Below are 23,703 nucleotides of genomic sequence, written 5' to 3' on the forward strand. Positions count from 1 at the left end.
AATGCAGGGTCTGAAAAATATCCCCAGCACCGATCTTAGATTTTACAATAGTGATGTTATCCCTTGGAGCAATTGGGAAGGTTTGGAATCTTGTGACCTCCGGCTGGATGACCCCTAAACCATAATTTCTAATCTTGTGGCTAATTTGTTAGTCTTACAAAGGCAGTCTGGTCCCCAGGCAAGAAGGGGGCTTGTTTTGGGAAAGGGCTATTATCTTTGCTTCCAAGTTCAACTATAAACTAAATTCCTCCCAAAGTTAGTTCGGCTTCTGCCCAGGAATGAACAAGGGCAGCTTGGAGATTAGAAGCAAGGCGGAACTGGATAAGTCAGATGTCTTTCACCGTCATAATTTTCTCACAATTTCTGCAAAGGCAGTTTCTCTGGATGCTCTGCATCTGTGTAGCCTCAGCGACTACACAGCTCCTGTGCTCTAAAGAATATTTCAGAATGGCTTCGGTAGCCGGCAGCACCTTCCTCCTCTCGCAGCAGAGAAGTGTTTTGCTCGGGAAACTTGACTGGAGCCTTTCCCAGCCTATCTAGCGAACAGGAGAGCATCCTCCGGACTCCGCAGACGACCCTGGCCGGACAGCCAGGCTCGCGGCTCCCCGGCGCTCTCTGCCGCCCTCTCCCGGAACCGTGGGAGCAAAACAGCGGCGACATTGACGGGAAGGCCTCCGGAGCCGCGAAAAGCGCAAGCGCGAGCGCGCTCTGGCGTCCCCCGGGCGGGCTTGGTATTTGGCGCCTGCGCGCTGAGTGCGTGCCGCTCCGCCGACCGAAGAGGCTGGTAAGTCCTCAAGCTGGCAGGTGGTCGGGGGAGCGACCGGAGAGGAGCTGCTGGGAGTTCGTGCCCTCCAGGTCTGGGACGCTGGCGTTCGCTCCTGCCTGGGCCACTTTGGTGGGCTCAGAGCATCGCTTTTTGCCAGGGGGCGTGACCTGAGCCCGCCTCCCGGGGCTGGGGGGTGGAGAGGAATGGGAATCGTTAAGGCCCGTTATCAATTTGGTGCTTGTTTGTTGCTCGAGGAGGGCACAGAGCTTACAAATAGTGAAGAGGAAGGGGCAAGGCTGAACCAGGTGGGAGTGGGGGTGCCCCAAGTCCCAGGGCGGTGAGGATCGAGGCAGGTGCGCGAAAGGCAGGTCCCGTTCCCCCTCCCCACCCCCACCGGCTGTGTGTGGCGGATAAGAGCGGAGTGGGGAGCAGTACTACAAAATGGGGGTCCCGATGGAAATCGTACAGGTGTTGGGACCACACTCAGGGCGGCAACTTGTTATTTCTGCGTTTTCAGTTTTCTTATAGAAACAAGCGATTTCTGTCGTGATTCACTGGGGCCGCTAACATGCACTCCCTCTTTTCATCTTAGGACATGACACCAGTGGCATATCACGGCCATGGGGTCTCAGCATTCAGCTGCTGCTCGCCCCTCCTGCAGGCGAAAGCAAGAAGATGACAGGGACGGTTTGCTGGCTGAACGAGAGCAGGAAGAAGCCATTGCTCAGTTCCCATATGTGGAATTCACCGGGAGAGATAGCATCACCTGTCTCACGTGCCAGGGGACAGGCTACATTCCAACAGGTGATCACGGAGGGATGATTCCCTGATGAGAATCCCAAGGTACCTTTGGAGTTCTCCTGTCTGCCCAGACAACTTTTCTTCTAGGCAGTAATACCATAACAGTCAGAGACAGTGCCCTGGACAGGAGCCAGTTCAACTGACTTAATACACTTGGGCAGTTCCACAACTTCTCTTCCTCTCCTTATTTTTCCAACCCTTTCTTCTTTTCTTCACCTCCACTCTTTTTTTTTTTTTTGAGACGGAGTCTCGCTCTGTCGCCCAGGCTGGAGTGCAGTGGCCGGATCTCAGCTCACTGCAAGCTCCGCCTCCCGGGTTCCCGCCATTCTCCTGCCTCAGCCTCCCGAGTAGCTGGGACTACAGGCGCCCACAACCGCGCCCGGCTAATTTTTTGTATTTTTAGTAGAGACGAGGTTTCACCGTGGTCTCGATCTCCTGACCTTGTGATCCGCCCGCCTCGGCCTCCCAAAGTGCTGGGATTACAGGCGTGAGCCACCGCGCCCGGCCCACCTCCACTCTTGTTCTTTTCCTGAGGTTTGGAATATTCAGTTTGCTCTATGTTGTGGGGTTAGTTGACAGGCGCATTTCTTTATCACTGTCACTCACAAGTATTGGGACAGCTTTGCAGGGAAACCATCTTGGAAGCTGCTTTTCAAGGAAATGGACAGCTAATCCTTAACAGCCTAAGGTCAGAAAAATATATCAGGTCAGGAGAGAGAGACAAACACTCAACCTTGGTACAGGATCATCTATTACTATTAACAAGTTGGCCCTCAGAAAATCTTTAACAGTTTAGCTGGAGAGTCACGGAAATTTAGAGCTGGTTAGAACCTTACAAAGAATTTACTCCAAAGCTTCCATATGAAAGGCGAGGAAACCATGGCCTTGAGAGATTCAACGACTCTGCCAAGCCCGTGTAGTAAAGCCAGAACAGGATCCCAGGTTTTTCAACTTCCACGTCACTACGCTAGCAGCATTGATAGATGTTTTATAATTTGTGGCACTTTCTTGTTTCTTGTTCATTAGACCCAACACGTGAATTTCACTAGTATTTTTAAAAACGTCTCATTCCAGAAGAATATTTGTTGTGGCAGGCTCAAGTGAGACATGAAGGAAAGTACTGCCAACACATGGGATTTACAAAATAATTGTTTGGCTCTTTTCTAGAGCAAGTAAATGAGTTGGTGGCTTTGATCCCACACAGTGATCAGAGATTGCGCCCTCAGCGAACGTGAGTTACCTGCCTCTTACCTGTTAATACCTACTTCTGTCCCTAATCTCTTTCTGTATGTATGAATGCCAGTTAATTCTTTGAAAAGTACATACGTTCTTATAAGTTCCCCATTTTCCTTGTAACTGTTTGCCCAAGCAGGATATCTCTTCCCCCATCACAGTCTGGGGAAAGAAACTTGAAGCTGGAAATGCTTTGAAGGTCAAGGAATGGAATTAGAAGAAATTGGGAAAGTGGGGTGTTCTGGGAGGTGTGGGACTGTCTCTGTCCACATAGCTCCTTTCTTCAGCTTTTCTTCCCAGAGTGCAAACAGTGTTCAAAGGAGTTTTAAAAGGTTTCTCCTGCTTCACTGCTTCTTGACTGGTTTATGGTTCCTGGCTCTTGGAACTTCCCTTTCACTCCCTTCTCTTTCCTGGTTTTGTGTTTAATCTTGACACACTGAACCTTGATATCTGAATGCCTGGGTCGGTCATGTGCTGTGTTATTTGCAGTAAGCAATATGTCCTCCTGTCCATCCTGCTTTGTCTCCTGGCATCTGGTTTGGTGGTTTTCTTCCTGTTTCCGCATTCAGTCCTTGTGGATGATGACGGCATCAAAGTGGTGAAAGTCACATTTAATAAGCAAGACTCCCTTGTAATTCTCACCATCATGGTAAGCCTTAGGGTCTCATTCTCTGGGTTATGCACCTGCCAGGCTGGGACCCGGGACACTTACACTTGTTTCCTGACTTGCCCTGATGTAGGCCACCCTGAAAATCAGGAACTCGAACTTCTACCCGGTGGCAGTGACCAGCTTGTCCAGCCAGATTCAGTACATGAACACAGTGGTCGGTACATATGTGACTACTAACGTCTCCCTTATTCCACCTCGGAGTGAGCAACTGGTATGCTGTTCTTTTAGGAACCTTGCCCCACAGGCCTGAGAGAAGAGTAGGGGGCTGCAGGAATGCCATAGCTGTGTCACTTTCCTTTTTGTCTTCTCATTTCTACTTGTAGGAACTGGTGGTGAGGAAAACCTGATGGGCCCTGTAATTATAAGTAATTGTGAAAAAAAACCAGCTAGCATTTAAGCATCTGGGGAGCAGAATAATTTGTAAGAGAAAAAGATTTGCTACAAATTAAGAAGCAGCAGTGTTATAGCCTGAGGTCCATTGGCCTCTCAAAAGGGAAGAGGTTGGCAGTATCTATTAGAGGCTCATAGACTGTATTAGGGACAATCTCAGGGAAGTATTTTGTATGTGATGGAAAAATGACCCAAGGTCTTTGGATTGCTAATAACACTGTTCTGTGTCAAGCCTGCTTGACCACAGACCAACTCTGGTATCTTATTTTCAGGTGAATTTTACCGGGAAGGCCGAGATGGGAGGACCATTTTCCTATGTGTAGTAAGGACACTGTTCTCTATGTGTGTGCTCTCTACTGGAGGAAAGGGATTCAAAGTCATACTTCATTGATTGGGGCCTGGTCCTGCCTTAGGTCTCAGCTTTTGGCCTATAGGTTCCCTGGCTTTGGATGTATTGAGATTTATTTGAAGAATGTATTATTATTATGCATATATTTGAAGAATGTATTATTTGATATGTGACGGAAGTACTGGAACTTCTAAAAGAGAACGTTAAGCCACTAAGGTTCCAAGCGCCAGCACTTATATGATGCGTTTGAAAAAACAGAAAGTGGTATGATGCTGTGGGAGGATGAAAACGACAGTGGCAGGGACTGAGAGCTGACGAGCCTTGGCAGCACTGAGGTCGGAAGGGGGAGGGGGTTCACCCCAAACAGGACAGTGTAACTCTGCACTCTTCTGCTGAAGCTTTTTAAAACAAACAAACAAACAAACAAAAAACACTGACTATTTCCATATTTGCTGTTTGGTAGCTTCTTCTGCACGGTACCTGATATCCTGGTGCACAACATAGTGATCTTCATGCGGTGCGTCTCTCTTCCCTATCCTGACGGCCTGTGCGGCCGTGTGAGCCCACCACCTTTGCTCAGGAGGCCCCTGTGTGGCCACAGGGCAGAGATACCTAGCCCGAGGGGACACCCAGTGCCTCACAGGCACAGATACAGTAGACCCGTGGTGTTCTCTAGATGTGGTGTCCACATGCCCTTCACAAATCACCAGTCACCCTGAGCAGTCAAACCTTTTCTCCATAAAATGGGTCTAGTTTAACTAAACACATGATCCCCTCAGAATCCAGATGAGACAGTCATGAACAGAAAAGCTTTCTCAAGATGTTAAGTACTGAGCATTTGACCAGACTTCCTCTCTAGCCACACAGGTTACCACATGTCATGGACCTTTAGGGTTGTTTCTGGAACCATGGCTGTTAAATTTGCCAGTGACAAGACTCTGCTGCAGGCGTGAAATATGAGGGTTAGAGCAGAGTTTCTCGGCCTTGGCACTATGAGCACTTTGGGCCAGCCCTTTGTTGTAGGAGGCTGTTCTGTGCATTGTAGGATGTTTAACAGTATTCGTGGCCTCTACCCACTAGATCCCAGTAGTAAACCCTCCATCCCTTAGTTGTAACAACCCAGAATGTCTTCAGGCATTGCCAGAAGTCTCCTGTGGAGTAAAATCATTCCCAGTTGAGAACCCTTGTTTAGAAGGCCACCTCCTGGCACAGTATTTCTGTGAATGTGGAAAGATTTTCTGGCCTCCTGGTTACATAACCATGAGGGTGTGTGCCTGGGGCCCCTGGGTATTGTTGCCTGAACTTGCAAAAAATTTCCTGGGACATTTTTATGGCTTATTGCATCCCCCAAACATAATTAATTCTTCTTGGTTTTCTTTTCCCTAGAACTTCAGTGAAGATTTCATACATTGGCCTCATGACCCAGAGCTCCTTGGAGACACATCACTATGTGGATTGTGGAGGAAATTCCACAGCTATTTAACAACTGTTATTGGTTCTTCCACATAGCACCTGTAGAAGAGAGCACAGCATCTGTTCCCAAGGCCTGAGTTCTGTACCTACCCGCATGTGGTGTAATCAGAGGAGGAATTAACTCCCAGCAAACATCCTCCTGCCACTTAGGAGGAGACACCTCCCTATGGTACCACTTATGTTTCTCAGAACCAGCAGAATCACTGCCCAGTGCCTAGCCTGTGCCCAGCAAATAGTTGGCACTCAATAAAGGTTTTCAGAATTTAATACAGATCTTTTCAGCTGTTCTTAGGGCATTATAAATGGAAATCATAACGTGGTTCTAGGTTATCAAACCATGGAGTGACGTGGAGCTAGGACTGTGAGTGAGCTGCAGGCCATTATCAGTGCCTCATCTGTGCAGAAGTGGCAGCAGAGAGGGACCATCCGAATACCTAAGAGAAAACAGACCTATTCAGGATGTGAATTTGTTTCAGCTGTTCCCAAAGGCCTGGGAGCTTTTCAAAAAGAAAGAAAAAAGTGTGTTGGCTTTTTTTTTTAGAATGTTAGAATTGTTTTTACCATGAGTCTGCGTGGGGCTTGATTCATCCTTCATCCATTGGCTGGAACATGGATTGGGGATTGATAGAAAAATAAACCCTGCTTTTGATTCATCTGTGTCTCCTCTGATTGCCTGGGTGTCCTTGTAGGGATCTCTGGGGGAACCGTAGAATAGTTCCCTGCCAAGTGGGTCAGGATGGAATGGGAGGAAAGAGATTGTACTGATTGTACTCCCATTCCCATGAGTTCCTGTCACAGCAAGCAGCCTCATTTTCCTCCATCTGCCTCTTGCGGCATGGGGCTACCCTGTTCCCTTCCAGGACAGAGCACTCAGTGCCCCCTGGAGGTTGGAATTCAGTCTTGAATAAGACATCCTGGTTTGAGATTGTAAGTTTCGTGGGTCATCTCCACCTGCTCTGCCACCTAAGGTTAGGCTACAGCCCCAGAATGACAGAGAATCTAGTTAAGAAGCTTGAGTAGTCAGGTGTCAGAAGTTAGCTCTTCCCATAGCACTGGGACCTCAGGAAACCCTAACAACAACAGATGGTGGCTGGGGTTGTATATTAGTTTTTGTCTCCGTTCCCATAGCTTGGTTTTCAGTATTTGCGTAATGATCTGTATAGTGTTGAATCTTCAAACTAAGGCTAAATTTCATGACTGTTGGGCTGACTTCGACCATAACGGAGGAACCCAGAAGCTGAGGGTTAAGTTTCGGTGTTGCCCTGGATCATGTAGTGACACGTGTACGTGACAGTGATGACTGATGTGGATTGATGATGGGATATCACCACTTACACAGAAGCAAATGTGCACCATTTCTGAGAATGTTGCCCTAATCAAAACATGCCCTAAACACATGAAGATGTTCACATTGCTACATTTGCTCTTTAGTTTTCCTGTTTTCCAAATAGCCTATGTAACAGATTTTTCATGGAATTTTGAAAAAGATACTCATACTGGTACTTCAGTTTTGAAACATTTTTCTTTTGTGACCATATGCCTTAGTAACATTTCTTGCTTTTGATATTATCTTAAAATCCAGTTATTATTTTAGAATGAGAGCGTTTACCTTTTTAAAACATATAGCAATAAATCCGATGTTATAATACTATCAATTTCCGTATCTGTTTACATTATTAGCATCTCAGACTGCACTTTGGGATGTTCTGCATAGCTTTATTGTAGTGTCTGTCAATTCTTGAACAAATGCCTGGAATATTCTCTCAGCACCCCCAGATAGAAAGAGGAAGTGGCTGGCTTTGGTATCATTGTCATCATCATGGTGTTCCCGATGGATTGAAGTTTTCAGAGTGTGTTTCTTGGAGAGAGGCTTTGCTAGCTATCTCTTCTCTGTAATTTCTGGCTTGGCCAGAAACTATACTTATCTGTACTGTGACCTCTTTCTTATCTCGAACTACTTATCCCGTATCACCTGGTTGAAGAGTTGCTGCATACAGAGATGTCCATTCATTTATTTACTCATTTGAGAAAGTATTTATTGAGTACCTAGGATTGCAATTTCTAATGCATTATGTCCAGAGTCATAGCTAGAGTTTAAAACACCATCACACATCTTTTATGCTCACCAGGCCTTATAGAGGCCACAGTTTATCTCCACCAACTATTCTGCAACCCTAGGTACCTCAATGCAGGACCTCCACGATCTCTGGGTCAACTCTCAGGGATTCAAGCCCAAAGTGTGAAAGAAATTATTAAAAGAATCAGCCTATTTGTTTAAAGCACTACATGAATCAATAGGGTCCCAGGTATTTTCTCTGGACAAAATAATCCTTATTCTTTGCCTTGATAAATAAAATATTACCTGGTTAGCACTCCTTTAAGATTCTGTGTTCTTTCAGTTGTTTAGAAGGGAACCCACTTCAGAAGTTCTGTGATTTGTACAGTATCCAAGGGGTTTGGAAGTAAGTCTTAGCTGGAGCTGAGACTGCCAACTCCTAGTCCAAAGCCTTTGATGCCAGACACTTCCATGGAGATGAGGAGGCTCAAGAGAGGGAAAGCCTGGCCCAGCCCCTTAAAATCAGCAAGCTGGGTCTTTCCACTCAGTCCTGCTGAGTGGAATTTATCCTGAGTCCTGCTGGGGTCGGGAATTTATCCGACAGGTTATTCTGACCAGTGAGACTATCTCCTTTCTGGGGGCATCAGGGATCACAGAAGTTAGTAGCGATCCTGGTTATTCTCACCTTCCCCTCTGGGCCAAGGGAAGACAAGGAAGCAGCACAGGGAGCACAGCCCTGCCAGCCAGGGTGGCGATTTCCTCCTGACCCTAGTGCAGGCAGAGGTAGAGCTTTCTGTGCACCACCCTGGGCTCTTCCTTCTGCTTCATGCGGCAGTTACCTAGGGAGCAGCTGCTATTCTAGGTTTGACTAGGCACTCAAGAAGCAGGTGAACTGCAAGGAATCACCTTGATCCTGGGACTTACCTTGCAGAGGTCTAAGCTGATGGTGACAATCTACTGAACTACTTAATTAAGAGTAAGTAGGCTCTGGAGTTTGACAGGTTGGAGCAGAGCTCAACACTCTAGCTCCAGCTAGGAACTCATATATGTCACCTCTCTTCCGACCCTAAGTAGCGCTCTTGGTAGGTAGAAGGTTAACTTATGAGATAGCTCTTCTAATTATGTGTTTTCAATTATCGTGTTTTCATTTTACTCCTTTGTCATGAACTAGCTCTGACGGGGTATATATTATTATTGTAGATGTATATGTATGTATGTGTATATACATACATATATAAACCTAGGTATATATTATATAATAATATATAGGTATATTCTATATATTATATAATAATATGTAGGTATACATTATGATTATCTGGTGATAATTTATATCATAAATTGAGCATTAATACATACAAATCCAACACAAGTGTCTTATTTAATTTTACTATTTAATAGAAAAGCTGTCAACCTTAACGTGGAGGAAGCAGGGGCAGGGATGGGAGAAGGGGACAGAGAAAGGGATAGCTCTCTGTTTTATCAGCTGTGCCAAATATCTGGAAATTTACTTCACAAAATACTACTGCCCTCTGGTTGATTTGGAGTGTCTCGCCCACTTCATGCATTCCCGTCAGTGTGGCCCTCTACTGGAGAAGGGGACAACTTGCTTATTGTTGCCACCTGTCCAGGTCATTGAAAGGCAAGGGACACCCAAGAGTAGGAAGAAATGGGAAGCAGTCCATTCTTAAGACTGGTGTTCAGAGTATATGGAAACTTTTAAGTGCAGGCCCAGGGAGTGAAGAATGGGGGCTAGAGGGGTGGGGACAGGAAAGAGGAATATGGGTGGGGCAGGTCACATTTCCACCTCTCCTTAACCTACAACCAAACGTCTTATAGGGGGACATAAATAGATCACTTAGATTGATTGTGTGCACTTAACCATGGGCCCCTGCAGGATTAACTCCCCTATCTTCTCCCTTTCTCGAGGGAGTATCTCCCACGTCTCTGATCCAGCAGGATGCAGCCCACATGTGGTCTTACGCCCTAAGCTGGCAGGGCACTCATGTGTCATAGAGCTGTGTTCAGTGTTTACCTTCAAGAGCAATGCCATTCCTCTGGCATACCTCCCTTCCCAAATTTTGGTCTCTGGTCCTGTTCAACAGTGGGCTCCACATAGTGCCAAGGTTTACCAGAGAGGCAAGTTCATGTTTGTGTGAGGCTGCTAACCCCAGCAGTGTGGCTTCAGTGTCCTTACTCTTCGTTGAAAAATCAACAGAAGAAGTCCTTAGGACTGCTATTTGGGCACGCCTACAGAATGGAGAATTAATGGAAAAGAAACTAAAGAACAAACCACAAGTCAATAGGTACTTTCCAATAATCTTTTCATTTTTAATATCAATTGATGTTTTAAAAAATACAGAGGTGTTTGACACAGAATAGCACCATTGTGTAGGACACACACAGTTCCTGCGCCCGGCACCTGAAGGGGGGTCTTCTGGCCTGGGCTGGGGGCAGTCACTCAGGGGGCATTTGACTCACACCAGTTAGTTTCCTGCCTCTGCCTTGACCCGAAGGTCTTACAGGAAGACAATAAATAAATAGAACACCAAGATTTTATTTTGCAGTCTGCCCAGTTCAGGTCTCTCAGAAAGAGAGGGGAGAAAGTCCGAACTGTGAGAGGGTGGGATGAATGGACATCAGGTCAGGTCAGCCATTCAGTGCAGAGTCCTAGAGTGACTGGGATTGGAAAGTACTTGGGTCCTTTGGGTTTGCAACGGATTGTGTTGTTTCTGGGTTCAGGTTTTTACAAGAAGCAGACCGGCCCTATGTCCACACCGAATTCCTGCTCGGGCCCTCCTATGTCCATGGGTGCAATGTCAATGATGGGGAGGCGTGAGGTCTTCTGTGACCGGTACTCGATGACAGTCTTGCCCCACTTACCGGTGTGTTTCTAGGGGAGAAAAAAGGAGGAGGCTCTGTTCAGTAGATGCCTTGCTACCCAGTTCCAGCTGCCCAGGAGCCCAAAACTGAACAAACTGGCGAACATCAGAGCCTACAAGGTTGAACCACACTGAGGGGGCTCCTGAGACCTCTTCTTGGCTTGCCAAAGGCCTCTCCACTTCAACTCCTATCCTTAGCAGCAGGGCCCTCCTCCACTCTGCCCTTCCCGTCCTTCCCCACTCCCTACAGTGAGCTCCCAACCTGTGACCTCTTCTTTACCCTGTACACATTGTAAGAACACTTCTATAACAGTCATTGGGTTCCAGGTAGGGTTTTATTCCCCTGAGTCAGGGGAATGGAGAAGATGAATGATATGTGCCTCTCCCTCACCTGTCACTCAGCCTATCTTCTCTACATGACCCTCAAACTCATGCTTCTTATGATCCTGTCACTTTAGGACCTGACAGCTGCTGCGGGCCAACCCTCAGCCCTGCTCCAGGCAGCTCAGGCACAGGCAGCTCTTCTCTTTGGCAGCCCCACTCACCGTGCAGTCATCCTTCAGGGCAGTGTACGTGAACCTGCTATTGCCCTCTGCCCGGATCTCCACGTCGTTGGAGCCCTGGATGAGCAGGGCCTTCTTGAGGTTGCCAGCTGCTTCGTCCAGGTAGGCAATGCTATTCTTGCAGTGGTAGGTGATGTTCTGGGAGCCTTCCGTGGAAAGCAGGCGTAGGAAGGTCATCTGGACGTTGGCAGTGTTGGGAGCCAGGTTGTCATCTCCATAGCTGAACTGTTGGGGCAGACAGCAGCAGTGTGAGGCCTGGGAGCTGGCATTCAATGGGACCAGGGACTGTAGGGGCTGCCAAGAGTTCACGGTTCAAGGACCTCAAGGGTGCTGGGGCAGCAGGGAGCTAGTTGGATATTTTTGCTTCCAGGAGTGGAGCAAGCTCAGAGGACCTCTTTTCCCACCTCCACGTGGGAAAAAAATACTCTTCCTCCTCTTTCCCTCCTCTCAAGCCCAACAGAAAACTGGAGGAAAATATGGGGAAAGTGCTAAAAGCTTCCAGAGAGAAATAAAAGAAAGAGTGTGAGGAGCCATCTCTGCTCATCATCTAGGGCACCCAGGTACTCACGTGGAAGCCACCATTGATGGTTTCTCCAAACCAGATATGTTTCTTCTCCTTGCTCTTGCTGCTCCACCAATTCTTCTTGGGAACGTTTGCTGGGTTGGGGTAGACGCAAGTCTCACCAGTCTCCATGTTGCAGAAAACCTTCATGGCGTCCAAGGTGCAGCCTTGGTTGGGGTCAATCCAGTAGTCTCCTGCAGGGGGAAGAGGCAGCACCCATGGGGGCTCAGACAGGCACAGACACAAAAGCTTGAGAGGGCCAGGCCTGACTGAAAGGGACAGAAAGGCCTACAGGGACAAGGAATGAGGTTCACACGTGGCCTGAAAGGAGGGGAACCTGGAAGGATGCAGGGGCAGGGAGATCTGCATGAGCTAAGTCCAGCTCTAAGGAAGGACACATGCAAAGAGGGCAGGAGCAGTGCCCGGCTGGTGGATGGAGTCCACCCTGAGGTCACCTTAGCCAAGTAGCCATGGCAGGACAGGTGCCAGGGCTGCAGCTTCTCTGCTATAAAATGAGAGAGGAACCCTCTGGCAGAACCTTCCAGGCCCAGCTCTGCCCTGTAGTAGGGGGCATCTCCTCCCTTGCTGCTGTGCCTGAGGGCTGACTCCCTGCTTCCCAGGGCGGGGGATCCTGTCCTCCAAGCTTACCACTTTTCCACTCCGGATGGCAGAGTTTCAGGTCTCTGCAGGTGCGTGCAGGGTTCTTGCGGGAGCCCTCGGGGCTGCGGATGCTCTCAATCTGGTTGTTGAGGGACTTGAGTGTGGCATCCACCTCGGCATCATGCTGTCTCAGGCCACCGGCTGCCTGGTCAGCCCGCATGTACTGCAGGGGGTCGGGGCCCTTCTCTCTCGGGCCTAGGCCAGCAAAGGCGGACATGTCGATGCCAGGGCCAGGGGGACCTGGAGGACCAGGGGGTCCAGGATTTCCAGGAGGACCCTGCAGCAGGAAACAGAGAGATCAGCCACGATTGTGGGAAAGTGCCCCTCCGTGTCCATCCCCATTTGCTAGAATGTACTAGAGTATCCCTCTTCCCAGTCCCATGGGTGGGGCAGAGGTGTAGCAGGCCAGGACCAAGGAAACCACAGCACCATGCCTATTTCTTCCTTAACCCTTCTCTTCAGTTTCCCAGCACTGATCATGGGCCCTGTGAACCTCTGAGGAGACCTCAGGATAAAGGGTGCCATCACTGTTAACTGCAGGTTGATGCCCTAAAAGAGGCCCTGAGGAAAAAAGAGCTCAAGCCTCCCGGATGCTGGAGACACCTCGACAGCAGGGAAGGAGTCAGGACACTTACAGCAGGGCCGGTTTCGCCTGATCGTCCACGGGGACCAGGAGGCCCAATGGGGCCAGGGATTCCATTAGCACCATCTTTGCCAGAGGGACCGACAGGGCCAGGAGGACCCTGCAAGAGAGAGCAGTCGTGACGAAAGAGTGGTCACCACAGGGAAGGCTGGGGAGTCGCCGGGGCTGGGTAGGTGGCTGTCCTGATAGCACCAGCCACTCCACCCCCCGTTCTTCGCATGCTCAGTCATGGAAACCTAAGTTGGTCTCTATTTGGCCAAGAACCAGCAGGATAGCTCCATGGCCTGCCTACCCTCCTAAGCTCCTCTTTGTAAAATGCTGTTACCAGGGGTCTGTCTGGCAGCAAGAGCTGCTTCGTGTTTGTCTTGCAGCCACTGTGGCCTCAAGTGCTTTTCTGGCCATAGGCACATGTGCCAGTCCTGCCCCCACTTTTGAGTGAGGACCCCTGAGCCCACAGCTTCCCCAGAAGCAGCAGCATTTCCCTCCTCATGGGAACACAGGCCCGCACCCTCTGAAGGGCCCCCTCCATCTTCCAACTCCAAGTCACTTACTCTAGGGCCAGAAGGACCAGCAGGACCAGAAGCACCTTGGTCTCCAGAAGGACCCTGTGTAGAAGGAAGAGGCAAAAGGCCGCGGTCAGCACAGACATATCTATATCCTGGGAGCTGGGGGAGCAGCTTTATGTCCCAGCCCCATTCCTTTTCCACTTCCTCCTCCCTCCAGCCCTGAGGAAGTCCTAGAAACTGCTTAGGGTGATCCCAAGCTGTCCTGGCAGCACAGGGAGCTCAAGTGGGCTCTGAGTGGCAGGAGGCCTCGGGAAGTCCCACGCAGGCAGTGACACTCACAGGAGGGCCGGGCAGACCCTGCAGACCAGTGAAGCCACGGTGTCCCTTCAGGCCTCTCTCGCCAGGCTCTCCAGCCTCTCCTTTGTCACCTCGGGGGCCTTGAGGACCCTGAGAACAAGATAGACACAGATTGAGTCGGGTCAGGGCCAGGACAGGAGCCCCCTCCTGTCCCACTCAAGCTGAGGAATCCCCGGAACCACAGGGCTAGAGGCCCGGGAACCACCTGGAGGCCGGTTGCCCTCCAGGCCTACCCCTGGTGGGGACTCAGTGCAGGACACTTGGATACTTACCTGGATTCCCCGGGCTCCAGCTGGTCCTGAGGGTCCCATGGGGCCTTGTGCACCCTGAGGAGAGTAAGCGCAGCGTCAGAGAAAAGCCAAGACAGGTGAGGGCCTCCTCTGCATCTGCCCCAGGCTGGGCACTGAGGCCACCGCTCTGTAGTCCAGAGACCGCCTAAACCCGGGGACTGCCTCAGCCCCACCGCTCAGGGGAAGGCGGCTTTTAACTGAATTCAGGATACTTACAGCTTCTCCTCTGTCTCCCTGCTTGCCAGTTGGACCAGCGGGGCCAGGAGAGCCAGGGGGCCCAGGGGATCCAGGAGCTCCCACAGCACCAGTCTCACCACGATCACCCTGTCAGGAGAGAGGTCTCAGGCTCAGAGAAGAATGTTCCAGAAGAGACAGGAACAGAAGGTCCTTCTAGGCTGAGATGAGACTGGTTCCAACCAGCCACCCCCAGCTGACCTGTCAGGCCCGAGGCAATGTCCTCCCCATCCCACTGCATACACAGACACCAGACACTCACCTTGACTCCAGCTGCGCCATCTCTGCCAGGGGGGCCATCAGCGCCGGGGCTTCCCTGGACAAAGGGAAACAAGAATGCGTTTAGAGCTGCTTCCTGCCCGTCTCCACCTCTGCTCCCCCAGCCCCCCTCAGAAGCCCAGGCCTCTCCTCTTCTGCCTAACTCACTCACACTTTGAAGCCAAAGCTTCCTCACTGAGTTTTCCTCCTCCTTCTGGAAGCAGCTCTTGGTCTCTATGCCCGTCTCTCTCCCCCACAACCTTCCCATTGCACCTAGGCTCTCAGGCCTGTCAGCTGACGCTGCCACCTGCTTCTCCAGTGCCCTGCCTGGGACTTGCTCTGGCTGGCCCAGCACAGAGACTCACAGGGCCCCTCTCTCCAATCAGAGCCACCCCAGGGGGTCCCACTGCTCACCTCTCGTCCAGGTTCACCTGCAGGACCGGTCAGGCCAGGAGGACCCACGGGGCCAGGAGGACCTCTGTCTCCAGATGCTCCAGGAGCGCCCTGCTTGCCGGGCTCACCCTGGAGGGATAGAGACAAGGACGATGAGTGCGCATGGTAAGCACCCCTGCCCAGGGCCCACTGACCCTTCAGGGAGAGGGCAGACAAGGGACAGTCCTGAGGGTGCTGAGGGAGGCCGAAGCTTTGGCAGGCAGGGCCCAGCTTGGATGGAGGGAGGGACACCCCACACTCACCGATGGGCCAGGCAAGCCTGGGAATCCTCTCTCACCACGCTGCCCAGGCAGACCGACGATGCCTCTCTGACCCGCCAGACCCTGGGGACCTGGTGGACCATCGGCACCCTGAGAGAGGAGAGGCAGGAGATGAGAACTGACAGAGTAGCCCAGCCTCTTCCGCCTTCTTAGCATAGCTCTGTCTGTGTAGCCCCGCTCCCTGGCATCCCCACGGCCCCTGCTCCCTCCCACCCCATGCTCTGTGAGCTCAGAAGCCACTCACGACCCTGCTCCCAGGGACCTTGGCATGGGCCTGGTAAGGGACTTACAGAGGGACCATCATCTCCAGGCTCTCCTTTCTCGCCAGGGGGGCCAGCAGGACCTTGGAGGCCAGGGTCACCAGCTCGGCCAGGGGGGCCGCTGTCTCCTCGAGCACCTTTGGGACCATCTTTTCCAGAAGGACCAGGGGGACCAGGGGGTCCAGGGTTGCCCTAGAAGGAGAAAATGCGGGAAGTGAGGGCTCATCTCACCCTTCCTCATCCAGGCTGCCAAAGTCACTATGGCCTCATCGACAGCAGTTTCCTCTCTGGGGGCTTCTCTACCTCCCCACACTAAGGGCAAATTAACCCCCACCCCAATCTACCTCTGCAACCTTCTCACCATGTAAGACAGCTCTGGGAAGCCACTCTGGCTTCTCCAGCTCCTGCTCGCTTTGCTTTCTCCCATCTACTTGGAATCCCTCCTTCCTCCTCCCTTTGTCCTCAATCCCTCTTCCTCAGGAGCTGCTCCACCTCTGCCCCTCTGACCCCTGAGCTTGACCCCAGCATTCACTCCCTCTGCCTATGGCGCTGGTGAACTCAGTGAGTTCATCACCCCTACTCCCTCCATGTAAACTCCCTGAGAGCGACCCAGGACATGTGGACTTGCTTTAAAGCACACGGGCAGGTGCACAGAACATGCTGAAGAAACATCTGTCTAGGATGAAGGTAATCGTGGCAGCCCTGTCCTGCCCACCGAGCCAGCAGGGCAGTCACCTGGAGCAATCCAGACCCTGTTGGGTGCTGGCCAGGCTATTCCATGCCGCCTGTGCCTCTCATGCCAGGAGAATCACTTACATTGGAGCCTGGGGGTCCAACGCGGCCAGCAGCTCCAGGGAATCCGGTGGCTCCCTGTGTGGGGAGAGGAGAGTCCCTGAGAACCTCAAGCCCTCAGGAGGTTCGAGATTCAAATGGGCGTGGGGTGTGGTCTCAGAGCCTGGTGTGGAAAGGGTGAGGGGCTGCAAAGCAGCAAGGGGGAGCCAGGGAGGGAGAAAGGGCCCCCGGGTCTGGCCACAGAAGCAGGCACAGGCTGTTCCCCTGCCTCCGACTTCTGCAGTCAGCACTTCAGAGAGCTGACCAAGGGGCAAGCCTCGAGCTGGGGAATCCGGGACCACTGTGCACTCAGGCGCCCTCTCTGCCACCTGGCTGTGGGTGGCCTTAGGCTGGGGGCCAACGCAGGGCTGGGAAAAGAGTGGGGGGCATCCCAGAACACCCCCTACCATGGGAGCCTCTGGGGCCAGGCCCTCTTTGTGAGGTACAGGGTGGGTTGTGAGAGGCCTCACTCACCGGGGGGCCTTGGGCACCTCGGGCTCCTTTAGGACCAGTCACTCCAGTAGGACCCTGGGAAGGAAAGAGGGAGACAGTGAGGCCCAGTGCCCGGGGAGGTCGGTGGGCTTCTGTCTGAGCCCCAACAATGGACCCTTGAGGTTTTCAAAGATGCAGCTTTCTTGGCACTAAAAACCCAGCCTGAAGAGGCTGCCCCAGGCAAGCCTGTCCTCTCTGCCGCAGGAGACTTGTATTCTAGTAGAAGCCCATCAGGCAACCACGGAACTGGTCTGGGGTCTGGCCTCCCGGGAAGCTCTTCCCGCCACCGCTCCCTCCTCTCCAGGAGACCAGCAGCTTGGTTATGGCGGTCGGTGGCCAGCCTGTACTCTGTCAGTCCCTCCACCCCACCCACACAGCCCACACGCCACATGGGGACCATGAAAGCTCCTTCTACCGACATGGGGGTGCTCCCAGGCCTGTGAACCAGCCTCTGTGTACAGCCTGCTGGGGCCTCCGCATCTGCACCCCAGGAGCCCTTCCTTGAGGGAACAATTCTTTGGGGAGTGCAGCGTTACCCACCTGAGGCCCAGGTGCTCCAGAGGGGCCCTGAGGACCAGGGGCACCAGCGTCGCCTTTCTGGCCGGCCTCTCCTTGCTCACCCTTGGCCCCAGGCTGGCCATCAGCACCCTATAATGGGAGGGAGGAGGCGGGCGAGTGAGGGGCAGGCCAAAGCCCTGGAGCTCTTCCAGAGGAGCGGGAGACTCTGAGTATCTGCATGTGTGTCCACCCTGGCCTGGACACGATGGTTCTCTTGGTATGGAGGCAGCAAAGGAGAGGAGAGGAGCCTCCATTTCCCTCCCCGACAAGCTCTGATGCCCGAGGGTGCTGGATGTGGAGCTGGCCTGAGTGGAGGGAGCCAGGCAGATGGAGAGAGATACTCACGGGAGGCCCAGCAAATCCTGCTGGTCCAGGGGGCCCAGTCTCTCCACGTTCACCCTGTGAGAGAAGGGGGCATGGCGAGAGGTCAGGCCCCGCTGCCTGACCTGCTTCTTCTCCCCTCCGAGAGCCCCTTGGGCCCTGCCCAGCCTCCTGTTCCCCAGAGACGGGCAACTGAAAGCAGCCTTAGTCCTAAACGCAGGCTGAGGCTCTGTTAACCCAAAAGCCCTCAACCTGAGCACATCATGGGAGTGACGTGCCCTCCCCCTTCCCTTCCCATCTCTCCTCCCTCCCTAGACCCAGCGGGCAGGGGGGGAGCCAGTGCCTGGCACCATGCAGGGCCACCAGGCAACACGAAGGCCCACACTGGCTCCCTGGCTCTCTGGCTCCTGAGGGCCGAGGGCAGAGCCAGGCTCAGAGGGGCACTCACCGGAGCGCCACGAGCACCAGCACTTCCTGCAGGACCAGGAGGTCCAACTTCTCCCTAAGGGCAGGGAGGGGAGGAAGAACCAGGGGTGAGAAGGTGGAGAGTCGAGTGGGAGAGGGCAAAGTGCATTTGGGGGGCCTTGCTCATGGGGAGGGGGCTCCAGGTCCCCCTGGCACAGCCTGTGTTACTGTGCAGCCCACACGCGCACCCTCTCGGCCTCTGCTGAATGCACCTTTACCCCCAGCCCAGCTGTCCCACCCGACAGGGAACACTGCCAGTGGCTTCACTTCTGAGAGGACCCCCTCTTCACCCTCACAGCCCCGGCGGGCAGGAAGGTGACTGGTGAGTGAGGACAAGACAGAACAGCCTTTGGCAGGAGATAAGAAGGAGGCATGACAGGGAGGCAAGGCGTGGAGAGGAAAGGAGCCAGGACTCACCTTCTCGCCGTTAGCACCAGCCGGGCCAGGGGGGCCAATGGGACCTGTCAGGCCCTGCGGGGAGGGCAGGTAGAGGTGAGGGAGGCAGGCTGAGCCAGCCGAGCACATGGGACTCCACACCAAGAGGACCTTGGTGTGCCCTCCCACCGCCTCCAGAGCTCCCCCCTACCCTCTGGCCCCAGTTTAACAGAGAAGTCCCTGCAGTTGCCCAGCCCCCACAGAACAGGACCAGGGACCCCACTGGCAGACTGCCCAGCCCCCTTCCCAGCTCTCCTGGGTGCAGGGCTGGGATCCCAATGCCCGGCAGTCCGGCAACCCGCATTCACTTACTCGTCCACCATCCTTTCCAGGGGCTCCCTCAGGGCCTTTCTCACCAACATCACCCTGGGGGAAGAGAAAACCAGCCACCTCAGCCGGGCACCCCAGGACCCCTGTGGCTGGCTCAGTCCCACCCAGGCTGGGGTGCTAGGGAGGGCCCAGTCCCTGCCCAAGAGGGATTTGCTGTGGTCTCAGGGTGGGTCAGCAGCAGCAGGGGCAAGATGAAGGAACAAGGGGAGAGGATGTCACTAAAAGGCAGGGAGCTTTGGAAAGGAGTCTTTAAGCTCCTCAAGAAGGGCTAACAGAAACCCTCATCACCAGGTGCCACGAGGGAATGGAAGCAATCACAAGGGGCAGGAATGTGGCAAAGCCACATCTTTGGTGAGAGGCCGTAACCCCAGTACTTACCCTGTCACCCTTGGGCCCAGCGATACCAGCTGCTCCCCTCTCGCCGGGCATTCCCTGAAGACCTGGAGGGCCCTGAGCCCCAGGGGGGCCTGCTGGGCCAGATGCACCCTGGGATGGAGGTAAGAAGGAGTCTGTAGTGGACAGCACCTCCCCTTGGACCCCTGTTTGCGGAGCCTGGGTAACCAGGGCCCCAAACCCCTCTTCCTTCCCTTCCTCCCGTGTATACCTCCTTTCCAGCTCCATCTTCCGCCCCCCACTTCTATTCTTCCTTCCTCCTGAGCCCGCTCCCCTTCTCCCTGCTCAGTGGGACTCCTAGGCTGCCGAGAAGACCCCTACAGGACACAGCCTCACTTACTTTGGGACCATCAGTGCCAGGAGTGCCGGGGAGGCCACGGGCACCTTGGAGGCCTTGGGAACCGGGAGAGCCACGTTCACCTGGGAAACCTCGTTCACCCTGCGGCAGAGACACCAAGAAGTGATCAACCCAGAGCAATGGGGGAGAAGGCCCAGGGAGAAGCAGGGAGGTGGGGAAAGGAGCAGGAGCCTAGAACCCAGGGCAGGCCCAAGGAGGCCGCCTGCAGCGGCCAACAGGACACTCACCCTGGGACCCACGAGGCCAGGGGCTCCAGCTTCACCGGGAACACCCTGGAGAATAAAGAAAGATGCATGAGAGTGAAGTCTTCATGTCACAGACCCCTGAACAGTCCTCCACGGTGGGGCTGAACATCACTCCTCCCGTGGGGGACTGTGTCATCTGTAGAGGCTGGGATGTGGGTCCAGGACATTCCCAGGCCTCACAGGGCTCCTCATGCCCTCTTGCCCTTGCCTCCCAGCATCAGAAACGACCTTCCCATCTAAACAGGTTGCAGGTCCAAAGAGCCCCATACTCACCTGGTCACCTGGTTTTCCACCTTCACCTGGCGGACCAGGAGGGCCAGGAAGTCCCTAGAAGCCAAAGTGACAAGCGTTATCAAAGGAGTGAGTTTGCTGCCCTGGCCCCCAGGGAGGCACAGTATATGGTAGACCCAAAGGAAGGAGGCAACAGCAATGAGAGCCAGGGGTGCAGGGAAGGTTCAATGCTTGGCACCCTGCAAGAGGCGTGGGCCCTCCAGCGATGGTGCCTGCTGCTGTCCCAGGAAGCCCTTGGTATGGCAAAGAACTAGACAGAGAGCCTGGTCCAGCCACCTACCTGGAACCCAGATGGCCCAGGAGCACCCTGCTCGCCTCGTTCACCAGCAGGTCCCTGCAGAGGAAAAGAAAAGGTGAGCTGAGCCAGTGTTCCAGAGACCCTGAGAGCCACAGCTAGCAGGGCCCAGGGGAGGTCAGCAGGGTGGGCAGGACAGGCGTCTTCCTGCGCTGCTCAGACAGTACGTGCGTGCCTCCCTGCACTCCCATTAGCCACCCACACTCCTCTCCACCAACACGGGTCCACACAGCCTCCTGGGACACCTTGCCTCAGCTCAGAGTGAGTCTGGTGTACCAGCTTAGCCCACATCCACATCCGTCAGCTCCATTATTGGATGGATCTGTGGTCTCCCACCCCCACCCCTCCCAGCCCCTGCCCCCAGGGTCACCCGGGGAGGCTAGGAAGGTACTTACAGCAGGGCCAGGGGGTCCTGCAGCACCTGTCTCACCATCTTTGCCAGGAAGACCCTAGAGGGAAGAGAAAAAGACAATGTAGTGACACGCTTTTTTTCCCTCTTGAAGTCCCCCTAGGACTGGGCAAAGGTACTTCTGGCCCACAGTTTCCAGACCTCCACGATACCCCAGCTGAACCCCATTTCCACACCTTTCCCTCCCTTCCTTCCCAAGCCCCATCTTTTCTTAGCTGTTTTCAGCATGGAAGCCTTCCCCAGCTCCCTGGCCTGCTGACCAATGGCAACCAGAAGTTTCCTTGTGTAGACACCCAAAGGGCCCAGCCAACATGGGGCTCAGCCGCAGGGATCAACACTCAATACCAAGGGGTCCCAGGACCATGCCATGGGGATGCCATTCCCCTGTACTCCCTGCAAATGCCCAGCCAACAGCAAACCATGGGCAATGGGGAAGGATACTTACTCTCAGACCAGGAGCACCAGGCAGCCCCTTCTCACCAGCTTTGCCAGGCTCGCCCTAGAGGAAAGAGAGGGCAGGGCCATGGGGCAGATGGTTTGGTAGGGAGTTAGGGGCAGAGCGGGCTGCAGGGACTGAGGCTTGGGGCCACATCCTGATGGACAGCCGAGATAAAGCAAATTACCAGCCCTTCTCTTCTGTTCAGGGGCCATAATGGCAGCCAGCCTGCTGGGCACTGCCACATGGAACAATGTATGGCTGCAATGCCCCGACGCTCTCTGGGGCTGTGGATTTTCCCCAGATCACATGCAGACCCCCACTGCCACCCATGGCACAGGAGCCCCACTCATCACTGTCCCTGGCTAAACTCTACTCAGGACCCAGCCCTTTCCCCAAGAGGGCAGGGAGGTAGGTAGCACCACATGGAAGGAAATGGAAGAGCAAATTATTACTTACATTGGCACCTTTGGGGCCAGGGAAACCCATGACACCAGGCTGCCCGCGAGCCCCCTGAGGACCTGGAGGTCCAGGACGACCATCTTCACCAGGGGCTCCCTGAAAGAGAGAACACCATTCTCATAACATAGACACTCTGACTACATCCATCCATCTAACATCCACTAAGGGCCTACATGGTAGACCTAGAACTAGGCACCAGTCACACATGCTCAGTATCTAGGATTGACCACACCACACTCATGGGCCCATCTACAGCAAGACACCGCTGAGCTTAGAAAGCTGCCCAAGAAAGTGCACACACAATGTCATCATTCCTCCAAGGATAAGCCCCAAATGCATAATGGAGTGGCATTTTCAGAGCTCACGGCTACTGCACGGGCTACATCTGGCCCCAGTGCCTACCATCTACCCCCACTGCAATTCTCAAAATTCACAGTACTCCAGGCCTCCCCAACCCAAACTCCATCTCTCTTTTCTCTTGCCTCCCCAGGGAGATCCCTCCACCCTCCAGCAGCCCTCAGAGGATAGACTTACAGAAGGGCCAACTTTGCCTTGAGGACCAGCATCACCAGGGCGGCCAGTGAGACCCTTTGTTCAGGAGAGAGAAGAGGGTGGGGTCAGGAGCCGGCCCCAGGACCTCCCAATCCTGGCAGTGCAGGGCTGGAGGGAGCCAGCCAGGAAGGGCCTGAGGGTCTGCCCACAGTCTGAAGCCAAGGGCAACAGCGGCTCTGCTACTTACCCGGGCTCCAGGAAGTCCAGGTTCTCCAGGACGGCCAGGGTCACCATTGGCTCCCTTGGGACCAGCAAGACCACTGGGCCCTCGCTCTCCAGGAGCTCCCTACACAAGGGTACACAGGGAGTCAGTGGGATACCATGTGACCAGCGATGCAGAGAGGGACCCCAGCCCCTCTTCCCCCACTCACCTTGGGACCTGCCAGACCATCTTGACCTGGGAAACCGCGGTTGCCAGGAGCACCCTAAGGAGCCACAGGGAGGAGAAGCGGTGAATGAGAATGGCCCCTAACCCAGCCAGGCTCCAGCGGGTCCATCCCACTAACCCACCAATCCCAATTTCTGGGGAGCAGTAACTGTGGTCTGCAGGATTCTCAGAGGTTAACTTCTGGAGCCTGTCCCCACTTCCTGGGAAGGACTTCAGACTGTTTCATGTCAGCCTGGTGGTAGGGGGCACAACTCAGGGTCAGACTCCCTCTCCCCATGGTGTGGATGGAGAAAGAGGAGGATGACATGCGGAAAAGTCATGGGCTCCGACCAGAACACGGACCACAAGGACTCCACTTCCCTCTCGAGATCACAGCCCCCGTGGGATAGAGCCTCCTCATTCACTTACTCTTTCTCCAGGGGGACCGATGGGCCCAACACCACCAGGCTCTCCACGGGCACCTCTCTTGCCTTCTTCACCAGCGGGTCCAGGGGCTCCCTGGGGGCCAGCGGGGCCCTGAGGACCACCAAAAAAGAGAAACAGAGTGAGCCTTCACCTGGGCCTGGAGCAAGCCTCGACTCAGAGTATGGAGGAAGTAGCCTTGGCAACTGTTTCAGGGCAGGGGGGGCTTGAGGATGAGAGGCCATAAAGGACCAGCCGTGGCAGAGCAGAGGGAAATGAGAGGGCGTAAAGATCCAACTGTTCACACTGGCCAAGCCAAGGATGGGAGCTGAAGCTGTATCTGGGCCTTCTCAGCCCTGTTAAGTCTCCTCCAG

General features: G+C 53.7%; 2 protein-coding genes across 4 annotated transcripts in view; one reads left to right on the plus strand and one right to left on the minus strand.

The window, feature by feature from the left end:
* The first annotated feature begins 676 nt into the window (after positions 1 to 676).
* Positions 677 to 6,335, plus strand: TMEM106C (transmembrane protein 106C). Of its 2 annotated transcripts, none has more exons than XM_003906271.3 (8): positions 677 to 784; positions 1,359 to 1,570; positions 2,735 to 2,798; positions 3,290 to 3,449; positions 3,541 to 3,681; positions 4,133 to 4,182; positions 4,673 to 4,726; positions 5,596 to 6,335. In XM_003906271.3, the coding sequence occupies exons 2-8, from the start codon at positions 1,387 to 1,389 to the stop codon at positions 5,690 to 5,692; spliced, it is 750 nt and encodes a 249-aa protein (XP_003906320.1). In that variant the 5' UTR covers positions 677 to 784; positions 1,359 to 1,386; the 3' UTR covers positions 5,693 to 6,335. The 2 variants fall into 2 exon arrangements, with proteins under 2 accessions (XP_003906320.1, XP_003906322.1); XM_003906273.3 differs by having other exon boundaries at positions 737 to 855.
* Positions 6,336 to 10,045: 3,710 nt separating this feature from the next.
* COL2A1 (collagen type II alpha 1 chain) overlaps positions 10,046 to 23,703 on the minus strand; it is a 31,504-nt gene continuing 17,846 nt past the window's right edge. For both annotated transcript variants that reach the window (XM_003906269.3, XM_031650439.1), the window contains exons 23-54: positions 23,336 to 23,443; positions 22,911 to 22,964; positions 22,727 to 22,825; positions 22,522 to 22,575; positions 21,985 to 22,083; positions 21,535 to 21,588; positions 21,076 to 21,129; positions 20,666 to 20,719; positions 20,368 to 20,421; positions 20,077 to 20,121; positions 19,832 to 19,930; positions 19,477 to 19,584; positions 19,081 to 19,134; positions 18,751 to 18,804; positions 18,317 to 18,370; positions 17,893 to 17,946; positions 17,530 to 17,637; positions 16,972 to 17,025; positions 16,483 to 16,536; positions 15,697 to 15,858; positions 15,389 to 15,496; positions 15,108 to 15,215; positions 14,698 to 14,751; positions 14,418 to 14,525; positions 14,184 to 14,237; positions 13,894 to 14,001; positions 13,600 to 13,653; positions 13,041 to 13,148; positions 12,394 to 12,682; positions 11,752 to 11,939; positions 11,166 to 11,408; positions 10,046 to 10,631 (exon numbers count right to left, since the gene is read on the minus strand). In XM_003906269.3, the coding sequence (XP_003906318.1) occupies positions 10,485 to 10,631; positions 11,166 to 11,408; positions 11,752 to 11,939; positions 12,394 to 12,682; positions 13,041 to 13,148; positions 13,600 to 13,653; positions 13,894 to 14,001; positions 14,184 to 14,237; positions 14,418 to 14,525; positions 14,698 to 14,751; positions 15,108 to 15,215; positions 15,389 to 15,496; positions 15,697 to 15,858; positions 16,483 to 16,536; positions 16,972 to 17,025; positions 17,530 to 17,637; positions 17,893 to 17,946; positions 18,317 to 18,370; positions 18,751 to 18,804; positions 19,081 to 19,134; positions 19,477 to 19,584; positions 19,832 to 19,930; positions 20,077 to 20,121; positions 20,368 to 20,421; positions 20,666 to 20,719; positions 21,076 to 21,129; positions 21,535 to 21,588; positions 21,985 to 22,083; positions 22,522 to 22,575; positions 22,727 to 22,825; positions 22,911 to 22,964; positions 23,336 to 23,443 (3,045 nt within the window). In that variant the 3' untranslated portion in view covers positions 10,046 to 10,484. The remainder of the gene's footprint in view (positions 10,632 to 11,165; positions 11,409 to 11,751; positions 11,940 to 12,393; positions 12,683 to 13,040; positions 13,149 to 13,599; positions 13,654 to 13,893; positions 14,002 to 14,183; positions 14,238 to 14,417; positions 14,526 to 14,697; positions 14,752 to 15,107; positions 15,216 to 15,388; positions 15,497 to 15,696; positions 15,859 to 16,482; positions 16,537 to 16,971; positions 17,026 to 17,529; positions 17,638 to 17,892; positions 17,947 to 18,316; positions 18,371 to 18,750; positions 18,805 to 19,080; positions 19,135 to 19,476; positions 19,585 to 19,831; positions 19,931 to 20,076; positions 20,122 to 20,367; positions 20,422 to 20,665; positions 20,720 to 21,075; positions 21,130 to 21,534; positions 21,589 to 21,984; positions 22,084 to 22,521; positions 22,576 to 22,726; positions 22,826 to 22,910; positions 22,965 to 23,335; positions 23,444 to 23,703) is intronic.

Source organism: Papio anubis, chromosome 9, assembly GCF_008728515.1.
Source record: "Papio anubis isolate 15944 chromosome 9, Panubis1.0, whole genome shotgun sequence".
Lineage (NCBI taxonomy): Eukaryota > Metazoa > Chordata > Mammalia > Primates > Cercopithecidae > Papio > Papio anubis.

Coding starts and splice junctions, on each gene's coding strand:
- TMEM106C (XM_003906271.3), top strand. CDS start 1,387: ATGGGGTCTCAGCATTCAGCTGCTGCTCGCCCCTCCTGCAGGCGAAAG. Junction 4,183..4,672: donor GGACCATTTTCCTATGTGTA/GTAAGGACACTG, acceptor GCTGTTTGGTAG/CTTCTTCTGCACGGTACCTG. Junction 4,727..5,595: donor AACATAGTGATCTTCATGCG/GTGCGTCTCTCT, acceptor TCTTTTCCCTAG/AACTTCAGTGAAGATTTCAT.